Raw genomic sequence first — 12,098 nt, forward strand, 5'->3', positions numbered from 1 at the left:
TTTGCCAGTTTTCAAATTCAACTGATCTTTCACACACTGAATGTCTTGTGCTTACTTTCATGTTTGTCTATGATTGGTTACATCTTTTCTTACTGTTTGTGATTGCCCTAGATTTATTAAGTACAGCTCACTTTTCTGTATGTTTGTATATTTTGGGTAGGTGTTAAACATGATGCAGGACTTTTAGAGGAAGATGTATAGTAATTTTGTAAGTACTGGTAAGCTATCTGCTTTGGTCATTTCCATGAATTGTTCCTGCTTTGGTAGTCCTGTAGTGCCCTGTTTGTTGTTTGCTACTGATGGTGTAAGCATCAGGATCACATGAGGTGGGTTGGACATCTCAAAGTACATATATGGTTTGTGTCACAGCTGAGGTTATTGGTCTTTAAATCATGCTCCTTTAACTATAGGAGTAGGCTGATGTACGTGAATGTTATTTTCGTTTAGTCTGCACAGTGATAAGTACATGGCTGACTTTTGCTTCCTCCCGCTCGATAGGAAATTATCTTGATTTTTCTTCCTCACTTATCAGCAGAGGAAATAAAGGAGTGGTAAATGCTCTGCTCTTCTGAGTGTGCTCAGTTCATGTAGGTCAGTTTGTCCGGTCACAGAACTTGTTTCCAGTGTTGAGTAGTATTCTCGTATAATTGTCATAGTAGTAATTGGGTGAGACATAACATTGTACATCGTCGGCAGATTGTTAGTTGGGTGTATTCAGGAGCTATTGCTCGATAATGTTTTAGATGCTTATTGCCATTGTGTGAGTCACTATTAAGTACTTCTACCATTCTTCATTCTTTTTTTAATTAGAAAATGAAAATCTAATCTTATTGACCCATTGGGTTTCTGTAGACTGATTTTGTGACTGATCTACTTAGTCTGGTACATCTCCAGTTTTCAGCAGTGGTACTTAGTCATTTGAGGTGTGGGAATTTGCCCTTTTCTTTCTAGATGTATAGTTGTAGGTTACATTTAGCTCTCAGTTGTTTTCCTTCTTTGCAGGCATTCTTCAAGAGCTGCATAGTTACCCGACTTTTTATTTAGGTTAGTGATTGGATCTCCAACATAATGATATATGCCGCAACCTCTGTGACCGTACCCATCCTTCACTGTGCCATTTACATTGGTCCTCTATATCATTTCCAGGCTTGGCAAACCAGGTCAGAAATCTTTAGCTGTCATGGTTTCCTACTGTTTTTTTCCAGTTGAATTTCATGGTTTCAGGATGGGAGCATTGGTTTTGCTTGTCCTCTAGAGAAGGTAGGTATTCCAAAACAGATTTGCGTGAGAGATAAGACACAGATATTTGCAGGATGACCTGCTAGCAAGGGACCACCTGAATTCATATTTGCTAGTCTTGAATACTAGGATCTATAGTCTGTCATTGTTTAAGACAAAGTTTCAAATAGAAACCTAGTCATCTAATACCTGATGCATTTCAAATACTTTTTGAAATGCAGAAGTGATTAGATTAATCTATTTCTGGCTACAATATATGGAAATCGCTAGCATGATGTACCAGGCTTGTTAAATTGTGCCTGTTACCATGTGTTTTATTGAAGGGCTCTTAGAGCCATTGTATGTGTAGGTGCATTAGAAGAGAAGTGACTTTGTTCTAGATTAAACCTCCATTTACTAGTCTGATGGCAAGTTTGAAGACCAGGAAAAAGATGTCTTCAGTGGATGTACCTGGTAACCACTGTTCCTCGCGTCTGTAGTACTTTCTGAAACCAACCAGTCTGTGCAGTCATGTTGGTATCAGGTTATGGTCACCTACACTGTACTTGATTAGCCCAACAGGTACTTGGAAAAGATTTCTCACAATGTCTAAAACGGTTATGAGTTAGTAGTAGTAGTTGGCCAGGTCAGCCCTTGAGGGTTCCCCTCATTTCTGATATATTGTCTACTTTGCAGATACGTTTGTACACTAGTGAAAAGCTGACCATCTACCACATGGAAACCTTCCTGGCCTTCAGGACCTAGTACCTTTTTCCTTATAGTCTACATCAGATTTCCATTTGTATTGTTTAGGACAATGAACATGTTTAATTGCTAAGTTGTTGTTGGTTTGAGTTCTAAATTGTGCTGTTATAGTTTTTGTGTTGTAGTCTGTGCATGCTACATGTCTTACACTGGGACCATGATATCTTACTCCGTTTCAGTATACATGACCTTCTGTCATAATCTAAACTGCATCCTCTACCCAGGTTTTATTTCTTCATTCCATTTCGCACTAAGCAAACCGCTCTATATTTTTTGATTTAGCTGTGGGGCAAGATTTTAGTTATATTGCTGTTGTGTTTCATTGACTTTGAAAGACACCTGATTGTGTGCTGACTCAGGCTCACGTGGTGGAAGCAAATAACGTGTTTTTTCAAAAGGTATGACAATTGGGATACATTTACCAGTGTTCTGAAGACGTTCTTATTTTTCAATTTAAAATGAGACCCAGAATACCTGAATTAGTAAGACTATGTTGATGGGGGTTCATCAAGTGAAGAGATGCTGCGATCTATTTGACAGTTATTAACAATCATTGAACCAAGAACATTATTTTTTCTTCCAGGATTGAATCGAACGACCTGCCTCTCCTGGCTGCTGTAGCCAGCACTCACTCTCCTTACGTCGCACAGATACTCCTATAAGCTAAGCTGTCTAGTTAGTTATCGCCTTGCTACAGGATGGACACGACAGTACGTGAAGATATTCTGAGCCAAAATGGAACTGCAATGCAGCAAATTATGGGGCATCGGCCCCCTCTTTGTTCCAGTTGTATGTTTTCAGGGTTCATAGCTTGAAGACTTTGTCAGTGAACTTGTTTACATGAAATGAGTCATACAGGTTTGACATGAAGTCATTTCTTTATTACAGTTCTTTTAAACTACTACACCAAAAAGAGGCAGAGGAAAATATTTAAGCAGTGACTTCAGACACTTTGAGGGCTTGCACAAATGATGACAGGGTTGTGCCCCCCAAGCCATGAAACTAGAAACTACAAATTTCCTGCTCGCGTTACACTGCCCTTTCGGATCGTTTCGCCTGCCTCTTGAGTTAACTGTGTTGTACAGTATGTAGCATTCCGACACATAATGTCTCTTTAGCAGAGCTGGAGGATGGCTTGTTGAAGAAAAATAAGTCCTAGGCCTGGATCAACAAGCTTGGAATCAAACTGCTAAAAGTGTTCTCTAAGAAAACGAAGTAAAAAGAAGTGGAACCAGCCTCCTCACTTAATGATCAAGCATGAAAAAATATCTTGCCAGTGGTTTTAAGGATCGCGGCATACTTCTTAAAGGGATAAGTATTTATTTTGACAACAAATCTTACTTTTATGTATACTGGAAGTTTACATGTAATGTTGCACATACAATGATACATAACTGTGTCTTGTACAGTCAGTCCAGAAATGGGTCCAATCATAGGAGCAGATTATTTTGTGTTACCTGCATTATTTTCTGACACACTACATAGCAAGAAATCTTATTGTTTATTATAAAAGGCTAGATTATGTCACTGTGTTCTCAGAAAAGTCCACTTCCGTTATTATAAATGAAAGCAGATGGACAGCCTAAAGAAATTTCCTTAGGAAGCCCAATAACTTTTAGAATGTTGATAAAGCTTCTTTATTTGAAAATGTATTTTTCCTATAAACATTTCAAGTATAGGAGGTTGTGGGAGCACCGAATTGGACTTGTATGCATATAGTGAAATGCATATAGAATGCCTTTCAGTGGCCTTGTGAACTAGTTGACAAGTGACTCTGTTGGTTCTGTAAAAACGGCCACAGCCTCCTGCATGTACAGTAGATGAGCTGCAGCTTTGCACTATCACCTGTGCCTTTCTTTCTATCGAGGGCTCGCTGCTTTCATCAGGGAGGTTGGCCAATAGAAGGATTTGTCTTTGTAACCTGTGCCTCTCGCCCAAAACAATCATGTGTTGAGTTGAACACTACCAAAAGTGTTGATGCGCTCGCTAATCCCTAATAGATTAGTAGTTTTCTGTGTCAAGATGGATCTTTGATGGCATTTTCAAGATTAAGATGGGTTTTACGTAAAACTGTTTTAATACCGAAAGCTGTCATCTCTTAAAATTAATTAGACCATCAGTTTTTTTCACATAGAATTATACCTTTTCTCAAGCATTCCCAGTTTGAGGAATAGAAACAAGTGCTAATTAAACATGCCGCACTGTGAAATTCACATTTATTTAGTCCCATATCTAGCATTCAACTGCACCTGTGAACTTGCGCTGCTTGTGCTGAGCATCTTTACAATAACCAAACTTCTTTATAATTCGGGTATGATTTTGTTTACAGTTCTTTTTAGCATGGTTGATATTTTGAAGCCACACACTGTAATTGTTGTGCAATGCTTTCCAGATATGTTTTTATGAAATGTTAATATAGATATGTGGACCAGGCCTTGTTCCAAGGATTGGTCAAGATGTTTCTTAAATTACTACCTCATTTAACAGGATCCACTTAACTAGTCTTTCGTTTGTTGAATGTTCAACCTTTTGCAGGATGTTGCTGTTGAAGAAATGGAGACTGTGCTTTTCGTTGTATAACTTGTGTAAAAAAATTGGTGGGAACAGCAGTGTTTCTGTTGAGGCACATTTTTGTGAACTGCATAGCTTTTGTTGCGAAGACGCACTAGATGTAGAACTGCCAATGAAATTAAAATGTTGCTTTCAAATTCTGTGAAAGATTACCAGTTGATATCTACATTAACAGTATTACGTGATTTTTGCAATGATTTGATGGGTTTCTGATTTTTATTGAAAAAGCAAGAATACTCACAAAATGTTTTTCTGATGTGCCCAATAACATTCTGCAGAACTAGAAGGAAGGAACTCTTTTGACCTTGTACCCTGTACCTTTATTTTGAGCTACCAGAATTAAATGAGCTCTTCTTTAAAATGAATGTGCAGTAGATGTTTTGTGAATGACTGCACTTGTAACTCTTTTTTTATTTTCAGTCTTATTTTTTTGAAATTATAAAGGATCCCTTTTACCAGCTTTCACAAAATATAATTTGTTGTTTATAGTTCGCCCAGAGGTAATTATGTTTATCTGAAAGCAAGGACTGATCATAAAAATGATTGTTTTAAATTCTGATTGTAATGTGTTTCCAATTCATAGATGCTTGTACACTTAACAGCAATTGTAACTACCTAATGTGGACTATATATTCCTTATATGCTCCTCCAAGGGATTGTGCAGACGATATAATATAGCAATATTTGTACTAAAATAGATGATTTGTTTGGAGTCCTTCTTTTAACCCAAAGTGAGCACTTGGTATTCGGTAAGATAACATCGGGATAGAGTTACATGAGAATACCTTTTACCTTTAGTGACTCTATCCTACACTTACTTTTGTGGATCCATTTGAAAAGCATTTCAATGTTAAAGTTGGAATGATGATTCATTGGTATATGATGAATGATATGTCCCAAGAATATAGTACTATTAGCTTATTCGATCAATTGTGGACAGGATATTGAACTAATAAACTTTTCCACACAGGGAGTTCTCCGGCCAACATCTAGTAAGACAGTGCACACTTTCTTGGGTTTATCACTTTTATCGCTGTCAATAGCAAGTGGCCGCATAAAAGGGAAAGGGGGAAATATTGGAGTTCCTGGGCAACAGAAAAGTATTGGAAACCATAAGAGTAGGCAGTTACAAGTAGTTACATCCCATTTTCCATTAATTGGAGTATCCAATGTTGAATCCATTAACTGCTCAAAACTAGATTATTGCAAAACAAATAAGCTTCAATCGTATTTATACTGTTTTCAATCACTCTTGTAATTCTTTAATGATGGAGGAACATTGAGACAAGCTGTGTTACTATTTAATAAAATCAGTTCACTTCTTATAGTTAAGTGTTTATTTACATGGAGTTTGGTGCAATAAAGTTTTCAATACAATTTACATGCCTCTGTGTTTAATAAAGTTGCAGTTTTACATCCAATTATATATTTCAACATTTTTTGTGAAACTGATGTGTTGACTCTGCTTTTCTGAAAAAGAACAAATTGCTGTGTATAAAAACACGTTCTAAAGGATTATCACCTGTCCAGGTTGCTGGCAATTTGCTGAGAAAGTTTGATCAGAAAAAAAATGATTCTGAATATAAAAGTATTATGTTGTATCAAGTTTCCTGTGAAATTGAGGCAGTTGCCGACAGCTGAGTAACTACATTTGTTAAAAATTCATAACATTTTAGTTTCACTAGAGGCAGTGGTTGGTACCATTTACTCCTTCAAACTAGCCGATATATACTTGTTCTTCGCAGCAGTGTAGTACTGAACATTTTGGCTGCCCTAGAAAAACAGAACGAGATTTATTAAAGTGCGGTAAAATGCTATATCTAACTATATTATTTGTACTCTAGTGCAGTGGTTCTTAACCTGAGGTCCGAGGGTCCACAATTCCTACTCAGTGGGTCTGCAAATGGTTAAAAAATGTTTTATATATATTAACTGATTAATAAAATGTATGTACATAAAGGAGCAAACATTTGTATTTGTTTGAATGCATGTTTCTGTAATTTAGTATACTGTTTTGAGGTTCATATCATGGACATTGCTAAGGACAGTGTCCAAGATTTCCAATAATTACACAGTGAGCATACCAGATTCCAGTAATTAAGTGGGGGGTCCACAGAAGTCAAAAAGTTAAGAACCACTGCTCTAGCTTTTTTCACAAAGCATACTTTATTTCAGTGCAAAATCAAAAGCCATCTGTTTCAGAATTTAAATGCATATAATGTTCTAATGTGGATGCCACTTGAACTTTACATTGGAGTACATTTTCACTGGTGAAAATTGTACATCTGAAAAGAACACATCACATTCTATTACAATTTATTTTTTAATAAGTTTTTTAGTTTTAATACAGGCACACAATACTCAAATCCATCACAAGACTTCACAGAGAATCTGTTCAACATTGCTAGTAGTTACCCCCCATTCAAGATGGAGTCTCCAGTCCCTAATGCTCCCATCATTTCCCTCATATCTTCCGGTGCTTCTTGGAGCATCCTGAGGCTAAAAAAAATTGGTTCCTTCAATTTTGTAGAGCTGTTCATGCACGCCCTCCACTCCTTCGCTGTTGGGGCTTCTGGTGACCTAAAGTATTTAGCCACATCTCTTTCGCGATCAATGTGCCCTACCCCTCTAGATCCAGACACCGCTTTGGCCTCCCACCTCATCTACCAGACCTAAGAATGCAACTTTTGGTGATGCCTCAAGGCTCTGGCCCAGAACCTCTGATGAGGCCATGAATGTAGATAGCCAGTACTTCTGAATGAAGGGACACTTCCAGGCCATATGATAAAAATCGCCAATGTCTACTGCAGGCAGGTTTGGGAAGTTTATAGGCTCTCCACAAGCGCTTGGGTGTGTAGTAGGTGCAGGTAATTCAATTGTACAAGACGCAGCCGGTCTGAAATGGCTATGGTTTGAAGTGCCAAGCATGACGCCCTCCGTTCCACCTCGTCCAGCGGAACCAACCACCCCTCCCAATCTCCCTTAAGTGCATCTGTGTATATTTAATTGGAGTCATTTACCAGGGTTCTGTAGATATGGTAAATTCCGCCCTTGGCTAACTGGTCCATAAGGAGCTGAGTCTCTAAAGGGTTATGTTCCTGATGTCCAACTAGCACCCTCCCAATATCCTGAGAGTGCATGATATAGTTCGAGGTATTGAAATACATTTTGATTTTTGAGGGAGAATTCTGTTTGGTCGTCCTCAAAGGATTTCATGTGGCCACCCATCCAAATGTCACCCAACCGGGCAACGCCAATGTTGTCCCAACCCCAGAACACATCGAGAAGTGTCACCCAATCCAGCCATCTACCAACCCATAGGAAGTTTCCAGCATCACTCGCTGTTCCCATTCTGTCCGACATAAAGCAGCTCTCTATGCCAAGAAAACTACTCTAGTGGTCTTGGGGAAGGGAGCAAGTGAGTGTTCAGTGTGCCATAAAGCATACCCACAAGATTATCAAAGCCGATCAGTGAGACCTCTTTCCTAAAGCTGGGATCTGCCCACCTCCTGCAGAGGCGGTCATTTACCACTACGGTGTGTGCTGACCAGTAATAGAGATCGATTACGACCATTGCTAGACCCCCATCATAAGTGGATCAGGCACACTTGTCAAAGGAGATCGTGGGAGGTTTATTGGCCCAAAGGAATTTCCGAGTCTGAGAAGTCATGCAAATGAACCATTGGTTAGGGATGGAAAAGGGAAAATTCTGGAGGACATAAAGGAGTCGTTAGAGGGCCATAATTGTATACAGAACCACCCTACCCAGTACATTGAGTGGCAGTTTAGCCCTTCTTTCTAAATCGGTCTGGATCATGTGGATGAAGGGGCGTAGGTTAAGACTCCATGCTAGGTCTGGCCCCCATGTCCTCTGGATTCCTATGTAACAGAAGCTTTGACGCCGGAACGGCCGGGCCAGGTGCCAGTTTTGTCATCTCTGTAACTTCGGATAGGGATCAGTAGTGATTTGGGCCACTTCACTGTCAGTCCTGATGCCTCTTCGATTGCATCAAGAATAGAAGTGGGGTGAGGTTCAGTTTCCACTGAGCGAGCCATAATCAAGAGGACAACACAGAAAGGAGGGGCACAAGCAAACCAAATTACTGTTATACAGTCACTAATATATCTCTTCACAATGAAGGGCAACAAGAGGGGGCTAAAGCTACACAATAACAGAAACGGACATCACGAAATCTGCTTTGCTTTATATGAAATTAATCTTTTATTCCTTTCTTGTACATAAAGACAGGAAAATTAACACAGCCTAGGGCACGGCCAACGTGTTTCGTTCTTATACATAAGGACTTCCTCAGGGCCTCCATAAAAACATAAATAAACACTTTAAACAAACACTTGGCATACATGGAATTCAAGGATTCAAATGATCGTTCCCTGAGCTCAAAAACAAGTTCCAATACTCCATGATACTGGTATAAAGATGACAATGGCTTACACTAAAGAGGAGGAGATGCTATGGATACCAATGTATCCAATCAGAGTGACCTGTCCTGTACGGTTGTGGGCTATAGTGGGTCTGCAGGGTGGGTGGTGCAACATGTGTTCTCCAAGTGTAGTGCCCAATATAACGATAAACCAAACAATATTAATAACCAAAACCTCAAACCCCCAACTCCTTCCCTATGCTCAGGGCCGCTGGAATTATGCGATTGTGCAGCTGCAGCGATATTCGTATAGTTATAGATCTGCTTCATTTGCCACATAACTTATCATCTGCACATAATCTACACATTTTAACAAAAACCAAATAGTTTTTAACTCGGATGGTTCAAAAGTTACAAAAAAACGAAGCAATAGGTATTTCCGTGCAGTGGAAGGATTTTTGAAATGGTTGACTGGTCACCTCTCTGTAGGTTGTTGCTGTGTTTGTGTGTTAAACTGGTACTAATGAGTTGCATCTAATGCCCAGACAGTGTTAGCAAGTTTAGAAATTATGAAATAATGCATTACTATCCCAAAATGTGCTGCATAGTGCCACATAGTTAACCTTTTCTTGCTGCATAATTTACCGTACCCTGCCACATACTTTGGGCCTCAACTTCCACTTAACTCCAGTGGCCCTGCCCCGCCCCCATAGAAGGATCTGTTACCCCAAAATGGTCCCCATCACTTTCGTGGGTGGGGGAGGAAACTGAACACAAAGTTTCCATCCTGAGGCTCCCAGCCTTTAGAGCCATAAGGATAAGGTGATGCTGGTTTGCATTAGTATTGTAAAGTAGGCAAGGGCCCAATACTCGCCCCTAAAATTGTGTCAGGTGTGGCCTCCTTCATCTGGCACTGAGGGTTGCACTGCAGCGCTATTCTCCATTTCGGGTGGACTCCCTCCTGTTCCTTCTTTGCCAGAGTCTCAGTTAGCCGAGACATCCCTGAGACCACAGCGGCCTCTACGGGGGTGCTTCCTTTGCCTGGAGCGACCGCGCTCAATGCCCATATCCTTTGCAGCCCCACAGGCTGTGTGATCTCACCAAGGCTCTAGGGTATTCGGTTGCAGGGGCAATGGTCTATTATCCGTATCCATACCATGAATCTGCCAGTACTGTGGTCAGGCCCCACCAGAAGAAAAAACTCCTGGTGTGTCTTGTTCCCAGCCCTGCACCGCTGTTCCCCTCATGGCTGCCGATGCTGGTATGGCTTGTAGCAGGTCAGCAGTACTGTGTTTGCGCTGGCAGGCGTGCTGGATCTAGTCACACATCACAATCAGGCCAGGCTTGGCCCGAGGTTCTAAAATAAATGGGAGGACACCGCTCGAGGTCTTTCTGCCCGACTAGATAAGTGTGTGGACACAGGTTCTTTGCATGCGTGGGGGCAGTCAAGGCAAAGCGCAAGGTTGCCTTCCGCTGAAAGGCAGGACGTGACACTGGCGACAAGGGCGGGGGCCGGCCCACACATTCCTCAACGCTGCGTCGAGGTCCCTGGGAGATATGCAGCCCGGCACATCAGAGGGTGTAAAACAACCACGCCTCCACATTTCCGGGAGCTGCGAGAAGCAGACGGCCTACTGAGGAGGCAGGGACACCATGTACGGCAGCCAATCAACATGACCAAGCTTACTCCTTTGATCCCAGGCGCGCCACAGCCTGGAATCAGCTGCAAGGTACTGGGCCCAATAAGGCTTTCACACCGCACATGCCTATTCATAAAGGCAGGAAACAAGTAGTGGCTAATGCAATCATTTTTCGCCACAAGACCCTATACAGCATGCCACAACATTAGGAAAAATAATGATCGCGTGTCAAGGAGGAGCATTGTGATACACTCAGGAGGACTCGCACTCAAAGGACTAGGGTACCAGTGTTAAGTACCACCACATAAGTACATCACAGGCAGGTAAAGTCACAGACCCTAGTCAAAAAAGAAAAGAAAAAGGGGTAAAAACACAAATTGCACACAACCCTCAAGAAGGCAGATGAACCTAATGTAGCTCAACCACCCGGCCAAATCAGCACACAACACGCACTCATGGGTGCATTGCCCCCGTTCAGTGAACAGGCCGACCCCGCAACCTCGTCCCCCATGTGGAAAACATGGAAAGGGTGTTTGGACAATTACTTCTTAGCCATGCAAGAGACTGATGGCGCGGTAAAACGCTACTCCCTCCTACATTATGCAGGGGAAGAAATTTAACTCCTATTCAAATAGCTACCAAACACAGGCCTACCCATTCACTACAATGTTGCAGTGAGAGCATCAATGCTCACTTTGACCCGCAATTAAATTCGGACTTTGAGAGCTTTAAACTGTGCCAGGCCCGCCAACAGAAAGGCAAATCAATCAACACATACTACACCAGGCTATGGGAGTTTGCAGGCCCCTGCCCAGCTGATGACTAGCTCAAGGAGATCCGCGCTCAGTTGATCCAGGGATGTCGCAACAAAACCTTACTCCTCACAAGGTCGCAGGAACTGTCCGCTGCACGGTCTGACGAGATGGACCTGGCACTAACATGGACAACTGATAAGAATGTGGTCATCAAGACGGAACGAGCAGACGCTGTGAGGACGAGGGAGAAGGGGAATGCCCCCAGAGGGCACCCATTCCAGCCCCTGAAAAACAAGTGTGGCTACTGTGGGCGGGAAGAACATCCAATCAATGCCTGCCCGCACAAGGCCGAACATGCTCTCACAGCGGAATTTCCAATCACTTTGCCTCAGTCTGCCAAAAGAAAACCCAGGGCAAGGACCCCCGAGGCTACTAGCCACTGAGGGAAAGCGGTACGCTAATTGTCATTTAAAAACCTTACACATCCTGGTGATTCGAGGACCCCACTATCAATCTACTTACCGGGTAGAAGACTCCGTCTGAAGAAGATGAAGAGGAAGGAACAGTCCTCATATCGTTCAGAAAAGAACTGAAGAGCCACTGCAGGCCAAAACCCAGTCCGCATAAGTGGGGTCCGAAGTAAAAGGCGTCAGAGACACTGGGGCCTCCATAAATGTCATGGGAGTACAGCAGTACAACTGCCTCTAACCTAAGCCGCAACTAGTAGTGTCCAACACCAAGATATTCGCATATAGGAGTCAGTCACC

At 41.7% G+C, this 12,098-nt stretch overlaps 2 protein-coding genes across 5 annotated transcripts in view; one reads left to right on the forward strand and one right to left on the reverse strand.

Annotated features, from left to right (window-relative positions):
- The window catches only part of FNIP2 (folliculin interacting protein 2), a 459,542-nt gene extending 453,611 nt beyond the window's left edge, over nt 1-5,931 (forward strand). For all 4 annotated transcript variants that reach the window (XM_078676999.1, XM_078677002.1, XM_078677000.1 and 1 more), the window contains one exon: nt 2,567-5,931. In XM_078676999.1, coding sequence (XP_078533125.1) covers nt 2,567-2,645 — 79 coding nt within the window. In that variant the 3' untranslated portion in view covers nt 2,646-5,931. The remainder of the gene's footprint in view (nt 1-2,566) is intronic.
- Nucleotides 5,838-12,098, reverse strand: part of SPMIP2 (sperm microtubule inner protein 2) — a 472,857-nt gene continuing 466,596 nt past the window's right edge. Inside the window, exon 5 of the mRNA XM_078677003.1 lies at nt 5,838-6,327. The gene's annotated coding sequence lies outside the window, so the exon portion shown is untranslated. The remainder of the gene's footprint in view (nt 6,328-12,098) is intronic.

Source organism: Lissotriton helveticus, chromosome 2_1, assembly GCF_964261635.1.
Source record: "Lissotriton helveticus chromosome 2_1, aLisHel1.1, whole genome shotgun sequence".
Taxonomy (NCBI): domain Eukaryota; kingdom Metazoa; phylum Chordata; class Amphibia; order Caudata; family Salamandridae; genus Lissotriton; species Lissotriton helveticus.